This window comes from Geotrypetes seraphini, chromosome 2 (genome assembly GCF_902459505.1).
Source record: "Geotrypetes seraphini chromosome 2, aGeoSer1.1, whole genome shotgun sequence".
Taxonomy (NCBI): Eukaryota; Metazoa; Chordata; class Amphibia; order Gymnophiona; family Dermophiidae; genus Geotrypetes; species Geotrypetes seraphini.
This window is the reverse complement of record NC_047085.1, coordinates 206,879,838-206,902,694: the sequence shown is the minus strand read 5'-3', so window position 1 is coordinate 206,902,694 and position 22,857 is coordinate 206,879,838. Positions and strand designations below refer to the sequence as shown.

At 39.7% G+C, this 22,857-nt stretch overlaps 1 protein-coding gene across 5 annotated transcripts in view; it reads right to left on the bottom strand.

Annotated features, from left to right (window-relative positions):
* LYRM4 (LYR motif containing 4) overlaps nucleotides 1-22,857 on the bottom strand; it is a 238,583-nt gene that overhangs the window by 152,795 nt on the left and 62,931 nt on the right. For 4 of the 5 annotated variants that reach the window (XM_033929669.1, XM_033929670.1, XM_033929671.1 and 1 more), the window contains exon 3: nucleotides 12,331-12,475. In XM_033929669.1, the coding sequence (XP_033785560.1) occupies nucleotides 12,331-12,475 (145 nt within the window). The remainder of the gene's footprint in view (nucleotides 1-12,330; nucleotides 12,476-22,857) is intronic. The other variant, XM_033929673.1, reaches the window with a different exon arrangement.

The following is a 22,857-nucleotide window of genomic DNA, read 5'->3' as shown; positions in this document are numbered from 1 at the left end:
CAACTTAGATGGACCACTTGAATTATGCTTCACAGTAGGGGTAAATGACTGCCTACATTCTAGGGGGCTGTTTTATGAAGGCCCTTGCATGTATCCATGGCCTCTATAAAACAGTTCAATAGATGTGCCTTCACAATCAAGATACCCTGTTATTAAAAAAATGATCTTTTAATGTTAAAAGAGGGCTCAGATTTGCAGGACTAAAACATAGTCTTACTCTGAACTGCTAATTAAACTACTCTCTGCAAACTTACCATAAAAGATGAGCTTTCTGAACTGAATTTCGTCTTTAGATATTGTTAGTGAAAATTGTGTATATTAGAAACATAGAAAGATGATGGCAGATAAAGGCCAAATGGCCCATCTAGTCTGCCCATCCGCAGTAACTATTATCTCTTTCTCTCTCTGAGAGATCCCACGTGCCTATCCCAGGCCCTCTTGAATTCAGACACAATCTCTTTCTCCACCACCTCTTCTGGGAGACTGTTCCATGCATCTACCACCCTTTCTGTAAAAAAGTATTTCCTTAGATTACTCCGGAGCCTATCATCACTTAACTTCATCCTATGCCCTCTCATTGTAGAATTTCCTTTCAAATGAAACAGACTCGATTCATGCGTATTTAAACATCTATCATATCTCCCCTCTACTGCCTTTCCTCAAAAGTATACAGATTGAGATATTTAAGTCTGTCCCCATACACCTTATGATGAAGACCACACATCATTTTAGTAGCCTTCCTGTGAACCGATTCCATCCTTTTTATATCTTTTTGAAGGTTTGGCCTCCAGAATTGCACACAATATTCTAAATGAGGTTTCACCAAAGTCTTACACATGGGCATCAATACCTCATTTTTCCTACTGCAACGTAGCATCCTTCTAGCTTTCGCCGTCAACTTTTCATTAGGCAGCTTAGAAAAGGCAGTTTAGAAAAGGACCCAATTATTTCTTGTTTTCTGAAAAAAGTCAAATCTGATCATCATTTGCTCTTGCTAGTACCTCATTCATTGTACTTCTCTAGGCTAAATAAACTGGACAGCACTCTAATAATAAAGTTTCATCAACACTGAGAACAGAAATGGCATCTCCTTTTTCTTATATGCATAAACACCAAACTGGCCCACCTAGCTTTTGGGTAGATGAGCATAAGCTCTAATTTTCCCACCAAATGTACTCTTTACCTAGAAAAGGGAAGGGATTTTGGATTTAGTTTATGCCTTTTTTTCAATAGTTCAAGGTGAGTTACATTCAGGTACAGTAGGTATTTTTCCATGAAGACTTACAATCTAAGGAACTCTTTTACTAACCTGGATCTCACCCTATGACTGGTGGCCCAGGGCTGAAGGGGTTACATTATCTACAACACCTACAGATTCCTAAGGATTCCAGTGTTCTTATAGGACCTCAGGAGTAGCCTAGTGGTTTGTGCAGCAGCCTGAGAAACTGGGGAACTGGTTCGATTCCTGCTGCAGCTCCTTGTGACTCTGGGCAAGTCACTTAACACTCCATTACCCCATGTACAAAATAAGTACCTGCATACTGTATATTGGTGAATAATACTCTCATTATCCCCGTCTCGACGGCTTGCAATCTCGGGGTCTTCATTGACTCATGTCTTTCCTTCTCCTCACATATCCAACAGACCACCAAAACTTGTCGCTTCTTTCTCTACATCACTAAAATCCATCCCTTCCTTTCTGAGAACGCTGCCAAGACCCTCATCCACACTCTTGTCACCTCTCACCTGGATTACTGCAACTCGTTTCCTGCAGGTCTCCCATTAAGTCACATCTCTTCAGAATGCTGCTGCATGCCTCGTATTCCGCCAGCATCGTTATGCTCACATTACACCTCTCCTGAAGTCGTTTTACTGGCTCCCTGCCCATTTCCGTATCCAATTCAAACTCCTCTTATTGACCTTCAAGTGTATTCACTCTGTGGCTCCTCAGTATCTCTCCTCTCTTATTACCTCCTATGTTCCACCCCAGGAACTCCATTGTGTGATAAATCTCTCTTATTGGTACCCTTCTCACCTACCAGGCTCAGTCTCTGCTGGTTTTCAAGCCCAGGCTGAAAACCCACTTTTTTGAGGCTGCACTTAAACCCTAATCCTATCACATATTAGCCTCCTATCCTTTCCACCCTATCAGCCCCCCTTCATATTCCCCATATGAGCGACATGTATAGATTCCCTCCTTTTTGTCCTGTATGTCTGTCATAATTAGATTGTAAGCTCTTGAGAGCAGGGACCGTCTCTTGAGTATTTAATGTTCAGTGCTGTGTGTGCCTGGTAGTGCTATAGAAATAATAAATAGTATCTAATATAATAAAACCCTAAACCGCGCATGCGCACTCCCATCTGCATGCTCCCATTTTCCGAGCGCTGTAGTACACCGCAGGTAGGAGTGCGCGTGCATGCGCATCTCTCTCTTTCCTGAGGCGGATGTCGGTGCGGCGGATGTCGGCAGCTGCAGGCCGCAGCTGTTGGCCACGGCGGCTGTTGGCGGCTGCTGGCCACGGCGGCTGTCGGCGGTTGCAGGCCGTGGTGGGCGAGCCCGGAGCCCAGATACTCCTGAAAAGGAAGGCAAAAACAGAAGGTTCTGTGTCGTCTCTGAGTGGCAGAGATTGAAAGAAGAGGAGCAAGAAGCTGTAAGGTCACTGGAAGGAAAAAGAATAAAGGAATTGGCAGATGAAGGAATCGTGGCTGAGAGTGAGGCTGTTCATTTGCAGGAGGCTGGCCAAGCAGACTGAAGGTGGTAGTCAAACACACAAAAGGACAGGGAGCTAGAGAGACAGATTTAAAGGAAAAAAAATGCACAAGGAGAGAGAGACACACAGAAAAAAAACAACAAAAGGAGAGAGATAGGAAAAAAAGACAAGAGAGACACAGCAGCCAATGAGACAGATAGACAGACAGTAGCCAAGGAGAGAGACAGAAAAACACAAAAGACAGAGACATACAGCATCCAATAAGACAGATAGACAGACAGTAGCCAAGGAGACAGACAATAAATTGTTTTAACTCTTAAGTCTGCACATATATTCTAGCACCCGTTAATCTAACGGGCTTAAACACTAGTTAGTATATAATATGTAAATCGCTCTGACTGTAACCACAGAAAGGCAGTATATCAAGTCCCATACCCTTCTCTCAAGTGTAGAAAGCAGGAGATGTCTTTGGGCCTCAAGGCATTCAGCTTCTGAACTGCGGTAAACCATTATGGTGAGCTGTTGTACACTACTACCCACAGTAGGAGGAATTTTGCTTAAAGGAACTGCGCTTAATCGCCTAGTACACTCTAGCAGAACTAAAGAGAATAGAAAGAATAAAATAGAATAGAAATGCTTAAAAGCATCCAAATTACAGTGTGATTAGAATCGGAGCACAGCCAACATGGTCTAATTCAAGCAATTGTGGCAAATCTTTGTGGTTTTGACAGAATGGACCCCAGAAGAAGGTTGTTTCAACCGAAACATGGACTGTGTTGGGTCCATAATACAGTACTATGTACTATTTGGATTTGTCAAGTATACTAATCACTTTTATTCGTGAAGACTTTTCACAATAAACTGGTTGTCAAGATCATCACCTCCACAGTTTTATTTTGTTCTTGGTTGTCTCCATTGTACTGTGGACTCATTTCGTGAATTTCTCGTTTGCTCTTCAGTTCGTACCAAAGCAGTTGATAACCACTATAAGAGGAGAAATAACCAAGAGGGGCTTGGGGACTTCTCCAAGAAAGCCAATTCTTTTCTCTTCTGCAATAATTTCAATTAAACAATAAATGTTAATAGGCATATAACCTAAAACAAGATGGAACAACCTACCCAAATGAGTGAAATCAGCACAAACACTTATACAGTTCTCACAGTCTCTTCCTTGCTTCAATGCTAGAGAGAATTAAGTCATTACTCTTCAGACCTGACAGGAGAAAATCAAACATCTAGTAATATACACATGTCCAAAACAGTAAGTAGGCTAAATGAAATCTGACACAGCAGGCCTTCAAGACTCATATGACTTTCTACCAGAAAGAAGATTATCAACGGAAGAACCTAATTTTCCCTTCTAGTGAAAAAGGCATATGAGTCTTGAACCAGTGGGATGTACCAAAGCAGTCTCCTGAGTCTAGGAACAAATGAGCTTGCTGTTTATTTTCTAATATATGAATCTCTATTTTGTTTCCATAAAAGTGGAACATGCAGCATCTCCTCTGGATTATTTCTTTTATGTAAACTAGATGCTGCTTTATTAATAGTTCAAGATAAGCAGAAACACAGTATGTTATAATGTGTAAAATAAAACAAGCTTACCTTTCTAATTTTCGTTTGACAGCGGATTGTGCTACATGTGGTCACCCAGAGGCGGGCCTGGGTCACATGGTCTGGTCTTGCCCTCATATTACAGCCTTTCGGCCTCAAGCTTTCACTTTTGGCAGCACAATTTGGAAAATGACTGTTCGTCATTCCCCCTGTCCTTAACCCTAGACAGAGGGGTACAAGCACCTTTCTCAAATGGACTGTGTTGATAGCTCTGAAGTGCATACTGCTTAAATGGCTGGACTCTGATGCTCCCACCCTTTCTCTTTGGAGGATTCATTTGATCACTTTATTGATGTGGGAACCGTTTTGGTCTTCTATGACTCCATTGGCGCGAAGCCGCCTTTTGAATTGCTGATGTAGTTATTGCATACTTGTATGTTTCTACTTAGATCTTTTGCTCTGCTTTGTTATGTCTACTGTTGAGAACTCTGGAGGCGGGATCGGGGGGTGTTTCTTTTGTATTCCTATCCTGAAAACAGCCTTTTGTTGCCTATTTGTACTCTCTGTATCTCTACTGTTTTTGGCTCAATACAAATAATTTAAACATAATGTGTAAAATAATTCAAAAGTAATACAAATTAATTTAAAAAAAACCCCAAACTACAAGAGCAGAGGAACACAGCTATACAGTAACATGGGGCGGGCGGGTGGAGAGACCAAGGGCCTAGTGAGACAGAACACAGCTGTTCAGAAAACCCTTCTAGGTTATTCTGAGCTCTAAGATGGCTGATTGGTGCTGTGCTGTTGGATGAGATCACCCACTAGTGTGGCTGATTTTATCCTGCTTGTCAATAGTGAATTCAGAAATACCTAACTCAAGGACCTTTTCTGTTCTATTCAGGCAGAAAATAATTTGCAATCTTACCCCTCATTCCCTTCAAGCGCCTGATCTTGAAAATGGAAAACGAAAGACAGTAATAAGGAAAGATTAGATGGGCAGAGGTGTTGATAAATGGTCTTCAATGCTTTCAAACTCTATCAAGTACCTTTTACAACAGATTCAATAGTGTTTGACATGGGGAAATGACACCAATCTGTCACTACTTCTTCACAATACTGACAATGCAAAATAAGGGCCCCTTTTACAAAGTCACAGTAGTGATGCTGCTACGGTAAATGCACCAAAGCCCATTCAATTCATATGGGCTTCGGTGCATTTATCACAGCAGCATTGTTGCTAGGGCTTTGTAAAAGAGTCCTAAAATACCTATGTATAAAATGTATTCTTCAGTGATCAGTCTGATGACTAACCCATAAATTAACATGCAAAATGAATATTTATTTGAATTTGCTGTATTAACACACTGCTAGCATATTGGGGTATGATTTAATTTCTATTGACATGCTGCCCAAAAAAGTAAAAGATACAGAATAAGCTACTGTACATTAAAAATAAAAAAGCAAAAACAAAATATTTTAAAGATAGGAAACATATTTAATATTTTTATTGATTTTCTGTTTATGCAGACAGTTGTTCTGCCCACATCAAATAGACTGTGGTCCTTGAGATTTGCTACTTCCCAGTCATCAAATTTAATTATTTTCTAAATTATGTCTACAAAATACATCTCTGAAATTTAAACTTTACTTTGATATAACTATGGTCTGATAAAATTACCACTGGAAGTCTTTTAAACATGAAGACAGCAGTGATGCATTGTTTGGCCTCATCTTCTTACTATTTTGGCAGGAAAAAAAAATCAAAGACAAAATCAATTTTATGTTTTGTTGCTGCCTTGGCTGCAACTGAATGGGATTATTAAAACCATCAAAGTTCAATTTCTTGCTAATCCAGCAGTGAACAGACAGACAAACAAAAAAGCCTGGAAAACAAATTACTGAGTACATATTGATATCAAGGGACATGCAGCCTCTAAAACAAATTAGAAGTTTATCCAAAAATATTTAACTGCACATCATCACCTCCAGCTTCAAACATTCACACAAATTACCACCACAGGCTTAGTTTGTTCAAAGGAAGAACTTACAGGGCAAATCCTTTAACCTAGAAGTTGGGAACTAATAGTTAAAGCAAACCATAAGATATGGGAACCATGCAACTGTTAACATACTAAAATATGTACTTATTATGACTGGTCATTAATATCATTAATTGTTTCCATACTATGAGAACAAGGAATATTGGCTCTGCATGTTAACAAATGCCATGCATTAGACTTCCTATTTTAAGGGTCCACTTATCTTCTGTTAAGCGAAGTGGATATAGTGGCATGTTGGTGTCTGCGACCATGTTGTTGGATTTACTTTACAAGCCCTGGATGTGGAAACAGAAAAAGTGTTTTCTAGCCGTTGGAGACCGAATCTGGATATTGGAGATAAGTTTTGATTGCATATAAGTTGATTTAGACTGTTGGCTTTTTCCCAATGTGAGCTGGACCCTTCAGTTGGCAGAACTATACATAAACTGTTAGGCTTTTATGCTAAACACTTCAAACACTTCTTTATTGTGCAATCACAGGACTTGTAGCAACATTCCAAGCTACCAATCTCAGGACAAGCAGTGGCTTCCCCCATGTCTCTCTCAATGGCAGACTATAAACTTTTACATTGTAACATAGTAGATGACGGCAGATAAAGACCCGAATGGTCCATCTGGTCTGCCCAACCTGATTCAATTTAAATTTTTTAATTTTTTTCTTCTTAGCTATTTCTGGGCAAGAATCCAAAGCTCTACCCGGTATTGTGCTTGGGTTCCTACTGCCAAAATCTCCGTTAAAACCTACTCCAGCCCATCTACACTCTCCTAGCCATTGAAGCCCTCCCTAGCCCATCCTCCATCAAATGGCCATCTACAGACACAGACCGTGCAAGTCTACCCAGTACTGGCCTTAGTTCAATTTTTAATATTATTTTCTGATTCTAGATCCTCTGTGTTCATCCCACACTTCTTTGAACTCAGTCACAGTTTTACTCTCCACCACCTCTCTCGGGAGCGCATTCCAGGCATCCATCATCCTCTCCGTAAAGTAGAATTTCCTAACATTGCCTTTGAATCTACTACCCCTCAACCTCAAGTTTTACCATTTTCCTTTCTCTGGAAAAGATTATGTTCTACGTTAATACCCTTCAAGTATTTGAACGTCTGAATCATATCTCTCTTTTCCTCTAGGGTATACATATTCAGGGCTTCCAGTCTCTCCTCATACGTCTTCTGGCGCAAGCCTCCTATCATTTTCGTCGCCCTCCTCTAGACCGCTTCAAGTCTTCTTACGTCCTTCGCCAGATACGGTCTCCAAAACTGAACACAATACTCCAAGTGGGGCCTTACCAATGACCTGTACAGGGGCATCAACACCTTCTTTCTTCTACTGGCTACTTTTCCTCTATAACTTGTCCAAACCTTTTTTGAAGTCCAGATATGCTCTGCTGTTACCACATCCTCTGGTAATGAGTTCTAGAGCTAACTATTCGTTGAGTGAAAAAAGATTTCCTATTTCGAGTTACATACTTTTATGTTGTGGAAGCTAAAGAGGCGGATCTTAATTCAAAGCGTAGAGCTTGTTTCTTGGAGGCATGGGCTAGGTATATTCTGTTCTTGTTTATGAGAGCAATGAATTCAATTTTGAATAGAATACATTTGTAAAATGAGTTTGATTTGCTCCCCTAATCAGATTGGGCTCACACTTCCTTAGGATGACAATTTCTTTAATTAGTTGGGCTGAGATGGAAGGGTGTGGGAGGAAGGGATGTCTTAGTTTGAGGCAACTTGGCAAGTCGGCTTGGTCTTCTAGTGGTAAAAGGCTATAAGATCACTGATGCACAACAATACTCCTCTATTATCATAACTGGGCTTGACAGTCAGGCAACATAGATTAGGATTTCATTTAAGGGGGTTGAAGCGTGAGTTGGGAGGGGTTACTTTTATGAGGGGGAGTGGAAGAAAATTTAAAACCTAAACTGTTACTGCTATTTTATTATATGGCTGTTTGTTATATCCCTTGAATATCTGTATAGTTTGTTGTTGCTATATGAGCTCTTTCTAATAAAAAGATATAAAGTAAATATATTTCCATGTAACTTCATTAACTGTCCCCTAGTCTTTGTAATTTTTGAAAGAGTAAAAAAAAAAAAATCAATTCACCTTTACCCATTCTATACTCAGGATTTTGTAGGCCTCTAGCATATCCCCCCTCAGCTGTCAATTTTCCAAGCTGAAGAGCCCTAAGCTTTTTAGCCTTCCCTCATATAAGAGAAGTTCCAGCCCTTTTAGCATTTTGGTCACTTTTCCTTGAACCTTTTCTAATTCTGCTATATCTTATTTGAGATACAGTGGCCAGAACTGAATGCAATACTCAAGATGAGGTCACACCATGAAGCGAAACAGATGCATTATAATATTCTTGGTCTTATTTACCAACCCTTTCCTAATAATTCCTAGCATTTTGTTTGCTTTTTTGACCACCACTACACACTGGGTGGAAGATTTCAGCGTATTATGTACAATGGCACCTAGATCTTTTTGTTGAGTGCCGACTCCTAAGGTGGACCCTAGCATCTGGTAACTATAATTTGAATTATTCTTCTCAATATGCAACACTTTGCATTTATCTACATTAAATTTCATCTTCCATTTGAATGCTCAGTCTTGCAATTTCCAAATATAATCTAATCTAATCTAAGGCTTGGCTTTATATACCGAGACATCATTCCAAGAAAGCTCAATTTGGTTTACAATAGTTAACTTAACAAATAAAAAACATAAAGAATAAGACTAAGTTTCGGGAGATTAATTTTCAAAGTGTTTAGCAAATAAAATGGTTTTTAAAGATTTACGAAAAAGTTGAAATGAACCAGAACTCCTTAAAAAGAGTGGAAGATCATTTCAAAGTTGAGAAAACTTAAAAATCAGAGATTGACTAAAAATCTTGACTCCTTTAATCCCTTTCTTGGAAGGAAGAGATAATTTAAATTGTTGATTACCTCTTGCAAAGGAGAATCTGTAAACGTTCCAAGATAAAGGAATGAAAGGAGTAAAGATACCATATAGGATTTTAAAGACAACACAAGCACATTTGAATTGAACTCTAAAATAAACCAGGAGCCAATAGAGACCCTGGAGCAACGGACTCACATGATCAAATTTACATTTCCCAAAGTTCAATTTCGCAGCAGTATTCTGAATCAGTTGAAATCTATAAAGACAAGTTTTTGTGATACTGAGGTAGATAACATTGCAATAATCGAAACGAGATAATATAATTGATTGAACTAATATGGAAAAATGTCGATGATGAAAGAGATGTCTAATCTTCCTCAATAAACGCAGGTTAAAGAAACATATTTTGATCACAGAGTTAATTTGATCCTTAAAAGAGAGAGAGGAGTCAAAGAGGACTCCCAAAACTTTGGCAGAAAACTCAATCTGTAGAGAGGATCCAGAAGCCAAAGCTACAGAAGGAGGAAGACAATCCAATTTTGGGCCTAACCATAATAATTTGGTTTTGGTTGTATTAAGCTTCATCAGGACAGACTGTGCCCAGGCTTGAAGTTTTGATATACACAGATTTACTTTAGATACTAGGTCAATAGTGTCCGGATCTATCTCTATCAGTATGAAAATGTCATCCGCATAAGTGAGTAAAGTTTCCCAGGATGACAACTTAAGGATATTCAGGGTAGTCATGTAAAGATGGAATAAAATTGGAGAAAGCGGGGAACCCTGAGGAACCCCTCAGGGAGGCTGCCAGGAGTTAAAAGTATTACCTTCAGAATTCACTGAATAAGAACGATACAGATGAAATTTAGAGAACCAATCCAAAACTGCCTGGTGGAGACCAATGTCTGAGAGCAACTGAAGAAGAATACAATGATGGACTACATCAAACGCTGCAGAAAGATCAAACTGAAGTAGAATAGAATATTTGTTTTGGAGATGGATTTGTTGAATTTTTGAAAGAAGAGAAATAAGTAGGGTTTCAGAACTAAAATTAGAATGAAACCCATGTTGGAATGACTGAAGTAAGGAAAATTTCTCTAGATAATCAGTAAGTTGACTGGTCTTCCTGCAATTTTTTTTTTATAGTTCACATGTGTTTTAACAGTTTTGAAAAGTTTTGTGTCATCTACAAATTTAATCACCTCATTTGTTCCAATTTCCAGATTATTAGTAAATATTTAAATAGCACCAGACCCAGTACTGATCTCTGCAGCACTCTACTATTCACCCTCCTCCATTGACAAAAATTGCTATTTAGACCTACCATCTATTTTCTGTCCAATAACCAATTCCTAATTCAAAACAGAACATTGCCTCCTATCCCTATTTTATTTTTCTCAAGAGTCTCTCATGAAGAACTTTGTCAAAAACCTTTGGAAAATGTATGTACACTACATCAACTAGTTCACCTTTATCCAAATGTTTATTCACACCTTCAAATAAATGATGCGAATTGGTGAAATAAGATTTCCCAAGGCTGAACCTATGCTAACACATTAACCTATGGGCCTGTTTTACGAAGCCACGCTAGCGGCTGTGCTGCGGTAACGGCTTCATAAAACAGGGGGTATATTTAAACCCATTAAGCCATGTTTGTCTATATGTTCCATAATTTATTCTTTATACATTTCCACTATTTTGTCTAACATATGGATGAAATGTGGGGTTTTAGTTTTTTTTTTTATATCTTTAGTTATGGAATATTATTTCTATTTGAGTTTCTATCACGTATGTTTTATGTTTATCTAATCTAATCTAAGGCTTGGCTTTATATACCGAGTCATCATTCTAAGAAAGCTCCACTCGGTTTACAATAATTAACTTAACAAATAAAAACCATTAAAAAATAAGACTAAATTTTGGGAAATTAATTTTCAAAGTGTCTAGCAAATAAAGTAGTTTTTAAAGATTTGCGAAAAAATTGAAGTGAAACAGAACTCCTTAAAAGAAATGGAAGATCATTCCAAAGTTGAGAAAACTTAAAGATCAGAGATTGACTAAAAATCTTGACTATTAAAATATGATATACTGCCATAGCATACAACTGTTCACAGCAGTTTACAAAAAAAAAAAAAAAATACATCATGTAAATAGAAAAGAACTCCATTAAATATAAGAACAGACCTATCTAAATCCAGACCTGGACAGTACAGTATTGAATTTTTATGAGATCTTTACATTAATTTAATCTGTCACGCTCACTTTCAAATATTATTCAAGGGAATGTAAGAAACAGAGATAGATATGAGGTCTTTGCCATTATTCTGTTAGTATGTTGGCTATACTGAACTTACCTCCCCTACCCTTTTATTCTTTTTCATGACTCACTTTTCTGGAACTAGTATTGTCATTATGTTTGTTGCGATTTGTTACTTTAAAATGCAAATAAACTAAGGCCCTTTTTTACTAAGGTGTGCTAATCGATTTAGTGCATGCTAAACGCTAACATGTGCATGTTAGTCTACCTTAGTAAAAGAGGGGGTAAGACTTAAAAAAGAAACCGATAAACAGCTATGAGAAACATTTAGGCCCCTTTTTATCAAGCTGCGTTAGGGGTTTTTTGTTGGGTTTTTTTTTATTACCGGCCATTGTGGTAAAAGTTCTGGCACTCATAGAATTCCTATGTGCACTGGAGCTTTTATCACTGCAGACAGCAATAAAAACCCCTAACGTGGCTTGATAAAAGAGGTCTTATTACTGCTCAAGGAGGTATTAAGAATTACTGAATGAAAAGTTTGCATACTTTTTCACACAAAAATACTTGTTGAAATTTTTTATTGATTAAATATTTAAAATACATCCTTTTTGTATGAGGTATACGTTCAATGGGAATATCTTTCTTTCCTGTCAAGGTTTAGAATAGGATCTAATGTTTAGAGTATAAAGTGTGCTAAAATGTAAGCTAGAGGGTTCACAAACTTCTTAGCGCTGTATATTCGTATGTATGGTATATATTATATGTACTGGAAAGTGTATGCATTCTGTTTACATTTAAGTGAACACGAAATTGAAATGAAAGAGAAACAATAAATCTTGAAGATTTCCAACCTGCCGCTGAATAATTTCCAGGTTTTCTTCAGCTCTATTCAGCAATGTTTGTATATCTTGAAAGTTGCAAACATTTTTGTTTTCCTTGAAAGCATCTCGTATCCTCCTGATAGCATAAGTTCTAGAAAAAGAAACAAAAAGCCACCTAGATTATGTCAGGTTAGCTGATTTATACAATTTATATTCTTGAATTACTCTTGTGGCTGTCACACAATCTGTACTATATGTCTGCCAAGGATTAAACAGCCAATTTGGGCTGGCACTGTCAGCAAAGAGACTGAACATTCCACTTGCCTTTGTCAATGAAATTCAGAATGTTTAGATCAGGTTTATTTAAAAATTTGATATACCGCCTTGTTAAAAATTCAAAGCGGTTTTATATAAAAACAAAGTATAATTAGAACGTACATTAAAAATAAATTACAAACAATCAAATGCACTGACAAACATTAACTTACCGATACAAGATGGAAAAGGGCAGAAATACAATTTGTATAAAGAGAAAGAGATCACACATTGCCATTGCATTTTAAGATATAAGAGTTTTCACTGTGGTGATTTGCCTTTTTTGAGTATGAATTCAGCCTATTTAAACATACTGCATACCTTGCAATGGGCATATCATACATTTCTTGTTAGTTTACCTATAAAGGTCTGGAACATCATAGGTTTATTTCAGGTGCCATGCTGGTACCCGAACATGGCTCAGCATTGACTTTCCAGGTATAAAGTCGCTGGTACCCAAAAAAATTGTTGACTACTGCTGGCTGAATATTTACCCCACAATGCCCAGATAAAACCAAGATAGGAAAAATTATTTTACATTTTGAGTGATTGGAATGGGTCGAAATGCATGCACAGATTGACTAACAAGCCCTTAACTACCAATAATTGGGCGCTAACAAATAATTCTTGAAGTTAATTGGCACCACTTAGGATTTGTGCACACATCTGGTTGCACACTATTCTATAAGGCATAACACCTAATTCTACTAGAGTGTAACTCAAAAGGGAGCATGACCATGTGCATTCTGAGGACATTCTGAAAAGTTGCACACATAATTACAGACTACGGCTTCAGTGTGCCTAACTTGAGCGCCAGTCTTTCCACCAGGTTTCAGCAGATGTAAGAGTCTGGCACCTACAGTTAGGCACGGGAATTAGTATTAAGCACTATTCTATAAAGCTCTATTCTATACAGAGGCATTAGAATATTCTTAGTCTTATTTACCATCCCTTTTCTAATAATTCCTATCATCTTGTTTGCTTTTTTGGCTGCCACTATACACTGAGAAGGTTTCAGCATATTGTCTACGATGACACCTAGATCTTTTTTCTTGGGTGCCAGTTCCTAAGGAGGACCCTAAAATCTGGTAACTATGATTTGGATTATTCTTCCCAATATATATCACTTTGCATTCGTCCACATTAAATTTAATCTGCCATTTGGACTCCCAGTCTTCCAATTTCCTAAGATCTGCCTGCAATTTTTCACATCCCAAATGCATTTTAACAACTTTCAACAGTTTAGTGTCATCATTTCCACATCATTTATAAATATGTTAAATTTTTAGCATCGGTCCCAGTACAGATCCCTGCGGCACACCACTATCTACCCTCCTCCATTGAGAAACATGGCCATTTAATCCTACCCTCTGTTTTCTGTTCAATAACCAATTCCTAATCCACAAAACATTGCCGCCTATTTATTTATTCATTCATTCAATTTTCTATACTGTTCTCCCAAGGGATCTCAGAATAGTTTACATGAATTATTCAGGTACTCAAGCACTTTTCACTATTGCATGACTTTAATTTTTTCAGGAGCCTCTCATGAGGAACTGTGTTGAAAGCTTTCTGAAAACCTAAATATACTATGTCAACTGGCTCTCCTTTATCTACATGTTTATTCGCACCTTCAAAGAAATGCAGCAAATTAGTGAGGCAAGATTCTCTTCCATTAAACCATGTTTGTCTATGATTTCTGTAATTTTATTTTTTATAATAGTTTCAACTATTTTTCCTGGCACTTAAATCAGGCTTACCACCAGTCTGTAATTTTCCGGATTACCCCTGGAACCATTTTTTAAAAATCAGCGTAACATTAGCCACCCTCCAATCTTCAGGTACTATAGACATATCACTAACAGCAGATCAGGAATTTCACATTTAAGTTCTTTCAGTACCCTAGGATGTATACCATCTGGTCCAGGTGATTTATCACTCTTTAACTTGTCAGTTTAGCTCAGTACATCTTCCAGGTTCACCAAGATTTCTTTCAGTTCCTCCACATCACCACCTTGAAAACCATTTCCTTTATTTGTCTGCATAGGCTCCATTTTATACTTGATTATACTTTGGTAATCTGTTATGTGGATTATTTTAAGGTACATTTTTATAAACTTTAAATGTAATAGGATTTTTATGTCCATAGTCCATGATGATATAAGTGATCTCTATTTTCATTATTTAACTTAAATCTATATCCACATTCTTGTCCTCTTATTGTGTTATTTTAATATTTTAGGTCCTCTATTTATTACTATTTATCATTTATTTTTAATTTTTATTATTAGCCGATTACCCGGCATTGCCCGGATATTTATTTATTCCAATCATCTGTCGTTTTTGATAATTTTTACATGTCACCCCTTCTCACCTCCACAGTATTTTTTCTCAGATAGTAAGTCATATGTAATAACAATAATAATTTATTTCTTGTATACCACCAAACCAGTAAAAGGTTCTAGGTGGTTCACAGCAAGGTAAGGATGAACATCCGGACGATTTACAATACAAGAAAAGCTATTTCTAGAAGATACATAATGCCTATAGATTAAAAGCATTAACATTAGAACACTTAAGTTACAAATTTATCAAATAGTTGTGTTTTTAGTAATTTTCTAAAATTATAGTAAGATGGAACTTCTAGCATAATTTTGCCAAACCAGGGGCTCCTTTTACTAAGCTGCTAAAGCATTTTTAGCGCACGCAGAATTTTAGTGCGCGCTAAACCTGCGCTACACAGCTAGAACTAATGCCAGCTCAATGCTGATGTTAGCGTCTAGCATGAGTGGCAATTTAGCACACGCTAAGCGTGTGCTAAAACCGCTACTGCAGCTTAGTAAAAGGAGCCCCAGGTATTCAATTTAGCTGCCTGAAAAGTGAGAGTTCTCTCTAAAAATATCTTAAAATGACATAATTTGACAGGAGGGCATGTAAATAACTGGACTTTACGTGTAGGCTTGTTTTAGTAATTTAAGGAGACATGGGAAACAAGGTAACCTGGAGACATACCAAAAATTGATTTGAAGCAGATACATGAAAATTTGGTTGAAATCTCTCCATGCGTTTCAGAGTCATGCTAGAAAATCATCTCAGCGAGGTGGAAAACTATGGGGTAGACAGTAATATCTGTCGTTTTTGAGAATTTTTACGTCACCCCCCTTCCCACCCCCACAGTATTTTTTTCTCAGATAGTAAGTAATATACATACCAAGTTTGGTTGAAATCTCTCCATGTGTTTCAGAGTTATGCTGGAACATACATACAAAATATCAAAAAGGAGGACTGGAGTGATAATATAAATAAAAGAAAAACAAACAAAAGTCACTCCAGTGTAAGAAATACACTGGAGGCCTGGGGGTTATGTTCAATGGTTTTTCCAGATTCAGCAAATCTGGCTGAAAAACCACATAAACGAACCAAACATGACTTATAATGCATTCCGCAAATCGATCAAAACCGCCCTATTCGCAAAATTCATTGACTAAAACGGTCCCCTCCCCCACTAAGACTCCTCTCATGGATGTTCTAAATCTTTCAGACACTCATTACCCTTAGATCACCAATTAATATGTAAGTTTCCCATTTAGACTATTGTATTGTTCTAAATCTTTCAGACACTCATTACCCTTAGATCACCAATTAATATGTAAGTTTCCCATTTAGACTATTGTATTGCATTTAGACTCTTTGTATGGTATTGTATTTAGACTTATTGTATGGTATTGTATTTAGACTCACTGTATTGTATTGTATGTGGATTTAATGTATTGTATTGTATTAAGACCTTTGTTATTCGCTGAATGTCCAGCCTTCTTACAATGTAAACCGCCTAGAAGTCGCCTGACTATGGCGGTATAGAAAAATAAAGTTGTTATTATTATTATTAGGTGTTTTTTTCTTGGCTATTTTGAGTTTCCCACCTGCCAGTATTTAACTTTTCTGAAAGTTTTTGCCTGTGATGTCAGGATGGAAGAGTGTGGGTACACCCCTCCGTTGATCTGAGACTTTTCTTTCACTTTAGTATCATACTTACTGGGGCACAGACAGTGCATTTCTCTCAATGGAGTGATTTTTGTTTGTTATTTTGAGGAACATACATACATACACACACAGATACATCCGATTTTATATATTTTTCGCTCCATAAGACGCACCTGACCATAAGACGCACCCAAGATTTAGAGGAGGAAAACAAGAAAAAAAATTCTGAACCAAATTCTCCCTGCCAGGCTCTGCACTAGAGAGTTGCAAGTGGACAGAAATCCCACCCATCCCTGCCAGGATCCTCTCCGTCCTCATCCGTCCCTGCCAGGATCCTCTCCGAACCCACCCGTCCCCTCCAGGATCCTCTCCATCCCTTCAAGGAATTACCTCCATCCCCGCCCATCCCCATAAAAAGCAGCAATTACTTCTGACAGGATCATCAATTCCACAGTTTCTTTTTTGTTTGCGCTGCTGTTTTCCTTGTGGAATCTCTTTGGTGGAACCCTTTTTTTGTTTTCTGTTCAGGTAATTAACTTATAAACCCCCTCTTTTACTAAGGCTGACATGTCCATTATATTATATGGACGAACCTGGCTTCCAAAGCCTTCCATCCCCGTGGGAGTCCCGTGGGCCAGAGGGGGGGGGGTCCCCGTGGGAGTCCCGTGGGTTAAGGGGGGATTCCCGCGGGACCCGCAGGATTCCTGCAATCTCCGTTTCCGTGCATACCTCTACTCTGCACCCAACCCCACGTTTCTTGCCAGGCTCTGCACCCTGTCCCCCTCCGGTGGTAGGCCGGGACAAGGCAGGCCAGGACAGAGGACAGGGCAAGCAGTGGCCTAGTGGCAGTCAGGCAGACCTAGCGGCCTAGTGATAGGCAGGAAGGCCTAGCAGCCTAGTTACAGACAGGCAGGCAAGCCAAGTGACAGACGGGCAGGCAGGCCTAATGGCAGGGCTGGCAGGTCTAGTGGCAGGGCAGGCAGGCAGGGCCCCACCCCTCACCCCGACAGGGCCCCCTAACCCAAGGCAAGCAGGCAGGGCCCCCCATCCAGAGGCAGGCAGGGTCCCCCTTACCTTAACTCCTTTGGCGGTCTCGCGAGAACTGGGGCAGCTATTCACAGAGCGGTGCGGGACAAGGCAGGAAGCAAAAAACTCGCACCTGCCTGCTTGCCGCTCTGCCGCTGCTGCTCAGAGGGGGAGAAACAGGAGAGAAGGGCAGGAGGCTGAAAGCTCCTGCCCTGCAGCACTGGACCACCATTCATGGAGCAGCAAGGCAGGAAGCGAAAAACTCACACCTGCCTTCTTGCCGCTCCAACTCTGCCGCTGCGGAGAAAGCCAGATGGAAGCCGGATGGAAGCTCCTGCCCTACAGTACTGGACCATCAGACCGCTGGAAAAATTAAGGTAGGGGAAGTGAGTTAGTTAGTATTCGCTCCATAAGACGCACCCTTATTTCCACCCACTTTGGGGGGGGGGGGAAGTGCGTCTTATAGAGCGAAAAATATGATATATAGATTTATTGTACGAGGACTCCTGATGCAGACTCTGTAGCCAAAACATGGTCCATTTTAGCTTCCAGTTTTTATGGTCATCATTAAAACATACTTTGTAGCTTGAAGGTCTGGTCTTCTCTGACCTTTTTTGTACTTATGTTCCTAATTGCTAGGCCTAAATCTTGCCAGATCTCTGTGATAACTTTGACTGAATGATTTGTTTTGAGTGATTTTCTACAGTGGTGGTTTCAATCACATAGGATATGGCCATGCTGATATTTGGAATTGCTAATGAATTCCAAAACCAGACCTTTAATGTCTTCCATCTTTGATCTTCCACATCGGATGGCTGCAAGAAGAATCCTTGAACTGAAGCTAAAGGGGCTTCTTCTCTGAAGTATTTCCCTCGATCATTGAACTGTTACCATAGCAACTGCTCTATTCAAGCTCTCCCTGGGCTTCAGTACACCACCTCTGTGATGTCTCCAGACCTGATCAGCCTTAAGCATTCCCAAATGGATAGGGGGTTCAAACCCAAATCCCTCGTAAACAATGCTGCAGCAACAATTACAGCCACAGCGTTAGCTCTCCAGGTATAATTCTTAAAACGATTTCCTTATTTATTTATATCCACATGATGAAGTCAAAACTAAATTTAAAATACAACAAATGAATATGCTCCCACAGGTAACAGTTCCAAGGTCTAGGTCAATGGTTATCAAACTTTCAGTGCCTGCAACAAATATTCCCTCACACCATTTAGGGTCACAATTCGGAAAGCCCTAATTTGAGTTAATTATAAACCCACCCTTTAATAACTAAGAGGAAATTAACTGCAAAAGGTACATTTTACCTTTATTTCTGTCAGTTATCAATATCAAACTTTATCTGCGTTACAAAATGTATGCAAAAGATGAATACTATGTGCTAGTTTACTCCTAAATAAAAGACAGGAGAAATAAGAGCAGCTTCACAAGGTTACTTGCAAAAGAGGGCAGTCAAAAGGTAGGATTTTGATCTTCTTGTTTCAAGGGTCTTAACACATAGTAATAAAGTACATGATGGAGATTAAAGACCTGTATGGTCCATTTAGACTGCCGACAAGCAGAAAGAAGAACACCTCGCCTAGAGATATAGACAGTCTAACAGAAGGCAAGGGAGGCGCCTTTTCAACCAATGATTGAGTCTTAATTCAATCGGTGGTCCCAACGAGGATCCAAGTTTCGGTGCTACGAGGACACCTTCCTCAGGGAACACTATTAAAATTGTGGCCAAATGACATGTTTGGTTAAAAAAACAAAACAAAACCCAAAACAGAATTTTCAACCTATAATGTCTCCATTTCCTTGAGGACAGATTACTGAATAGGCACTTGCAGATTTATTTTCTTCTAATACTACTACCACCACTGAAAGGCATATGCATCACTGTACATTTAACATCTAAAAGAAGGTCCTTGCTCCTATTCCATGACTTTTTATTTTTCTCAGGAGTCTCTCATGAGGAACTTTGTCAAAAATGTTTGGAAAATATAAATATACTACATCAACCAGCTTACCTTTATCGAATTAGGACAGACAGGCATATAGCAGAGCGCACGATAGGATGGACATAGGTATCTTAAAGCAAGTGAGAGTTAGAAGTTGAAAGCAGCCTCAAAGAAGTGGGCATTTAGCCTGGATTTGAATACTGCTATAGAAAGAAACTCATGTACTTAATACACTCATTAGCCCTCTAAAGCAGGGGTGTCAAAGTCCCTCCTCGAGGGTCGCAATCCAGTCGGGTTTTCAGGATTTCCCCCAATGAATATGCATGAGATCTATTTGCATGCACTGCTTCCATTGTATGCTAATAGATCTCATGCACATTTATTGGGGAAATCCTGAAAACTCGATTGGATTGTGGCCCTCGAGGAGGGACTTTGACCCCCGTGCTCTAAAGGCTACAGAAAAAGCATAAATTGTAATACTCCAGATTAGTTTCCTATCAGCCCAAGAGAACCTAACATGGATTAATCTGATAAAATGAAATTTGTAATACCGTATTTGCCGGCGTATAGGACGACTGGGCGTATAAGACGACCCCCCAACTTGTAGTTAAAAAATAGAGTTTTGTGTTATACTCGCCGTATAAGACGACCCCTTCTTCCTTCTCCACCCCTTTGTATTCCCCCATGTGCTTTCAGCATTCTTCTCCCTCCTCTGTCTTCAAGTGCTTTCAGAGTCCTTCCCCCCCCCCTCCTGTCTTCACCATGGCATTTCAGCGTCCTTCTCCCCCCCCTCCTTCTCCACCGCCCCGGGTGCAGCACAGCCAGCCAGGTCCCCTTACTTTTGTGGCACTTCCCCGACCGACCGACAACAGCCCGGGTCCGACAAACTTCCCTGCCCTTAACCGCGAATCTAAATTACCTTCTTACAGCTGCTGTAAGAAGGTAATTTAGATTCGCGGCTACAGGGCAGGGAGGATTGTCGGACCCGGGCTGTTATCGGTCGGTCGGGGAAGTGCCACAAAAGTAAGGGGACCTGGCCGGCTGTGCTGCAACCGGGGCGGGGCAGCCGCCCCTCTCTCTTGGTACCGCGAGGCTACTCTCCTTCTCCTTACCTGCCATGCCTGCAGCACAGAGCCGAACGGAAGTCTTCCCGACGTCAGCGCTGACGTCGGAGGGAGGGAGGGCTTTGTTTAAGCCCTCCCTCCCCTCCGACGTCAGCGCTGACGTCGGGAAGACTTCCGTTCGGCTCTGTGCTGCAAGCAGAGAAGGTAGGGTGAAGAAGAGCCGCGCGACTGAGTACATCCAGCCCCGCAAGTAAGGGCATGTAAACTGTACCCGGCGTATAAGACGACCCCCGACTTTGGGGAGGATTTTAAGGTACTAAAAAGTCGTCTTATACGCCGGCAAATACGGTACTCTAGTATCAACAGAAAAAGTCATTGTTTTCCATAATGGAACATTGGCAAAAATCAAGACGGCTCAAAACTGGATTAGGTTTACCTATTCTGTGAACAGAGGCATACACATTTCCAAAATATGGTCATTCAGATATTCATATTTTAAAGAAAAAGATAACAAAATAATAACTGTTAAGCATATTTTGTTTAAGAGCAGGCATAATCGAGAAGGGGCTGCCTTAAAATTTATTTGGAGAGCTGAAAAAAATTTTTCAGTCAAAAAGAAATAGAGTAGGGGCATGCAGGCTAAAGTGAGTAATACAGTGAAAATAAGCTGTTTACAAGGCTTCTGTTCAACTTTAAAATAAAATAAAACAATAACAGAAAATGCAAACTCCTTCTTGTTTGTTGAACTCAAACATTGTAAATCTGGCAAATAAAGCAAAAAAAAAAAAAAAGCATGTTACATAGCTGGTTAGTTCAGCTTCTTCATGATTGAGACGTTTAAATATATCACGGGCCATATCGAGGTGGAAGATGATATCTTCTTTCTTAAAGGTCCCACAGCCACAAGAGGGCATCTGCTGAAAATCAGGGGTGGGAAATTTCATGGTGACATCAGGAAGCCTTTCTTCACCGAAAGGGTGGGTGATCATTGGAATGAACTTCCACTGCAAGTGATCGAGGCCAGTAGCATACCAGATTTTAAGAGAAGATGGGATAGGCATGTGGGATCTCTTGGGGGGGTGAAGTTGGGGGGTGGGTCATTAGAGTGGGCAGACTTGATGGGCCGAGGCCCTTTTCTGCCATCATTTTCTATGTTTCTATTCTGATGAAAATCCTGTTTCCAATATCTGAAATTTGGAGGATTTAGACCATAATGAAGTGATGGGGGGGAGGGGCGGTCTTTAAAGCCTTGCAAACAGGAGGTGATAATTCACTAAGGCTTTTCTCCCATTCTGTACCAACTGGAATAAAGCTTTGGTAATCAGGCCATAAAAAGCCATTTGCCAAAACACATTTATAGCTCTCTACATCAAATCAAGAAGTACTTTTAAATCCATTTGTTGCCAGTCAAGTATCAGATGAATAACATGTGATAATTCAGTCTCTCTCCTCTTCCTTTGCTAAAATGAAAACAAGAGAATAGTAACTTTCAGCCCAAAAGGATCCAAATGTTCTTTAGTTACACAGAACAACTAGTACATGTGGATAACCTTCAGCTAATTAAAAGTTAAATGCTGTCTGGCAATTTCTAAAAGGGATGGATATAGAAAAAAACATTATCTGGTAAATCAAAGCACAGAGGGGCTAATGTAATGAGGTGTACTAGGCTTTGAACACCAATTGCAGTGATGTGAAAAACTTTGTGTCTCTCCTGAGTTTCCCTATTATTGCATATGTAACAGTGTTCAGTCCTGGTTGGCTCTGTACCCAGTCCCCCACCCAGGACATACCACAGGCCTCTCTCCGGGCCTACCTTATAACTGTGGTGGTCCATGGCAGGAGCGATTTTCCTACACTTCTACCCATGCAAACTCTCCACTAAAAATGGCTGCTGCAAGTTCCCAAGGCAACCTCATAAGACTACCAAATTTATAGAGGATCTCATGAGGTTGCTGCAAGAACTTGTGGAAGCTATTTATAGTAAAAGGTCTGCATGAGCAAGAGTGTAGAAAGAATGTGCCTACCCTAGCTCACTGCTGGACCATCAGGGCCTGCAGTGGGTCCGGGAATGGGGTGCACAGCTGGCCAGGACAGGGCAGGGCAGGACAGAACAGAACACCTCACTTCAAGGAAAAGAGGGATCATTCCCAAGAAGACCCATTTCTCTCAGCCTCTAAAGCAAGCCAGGCCTGCCATCTGCACCTTAAGGGACG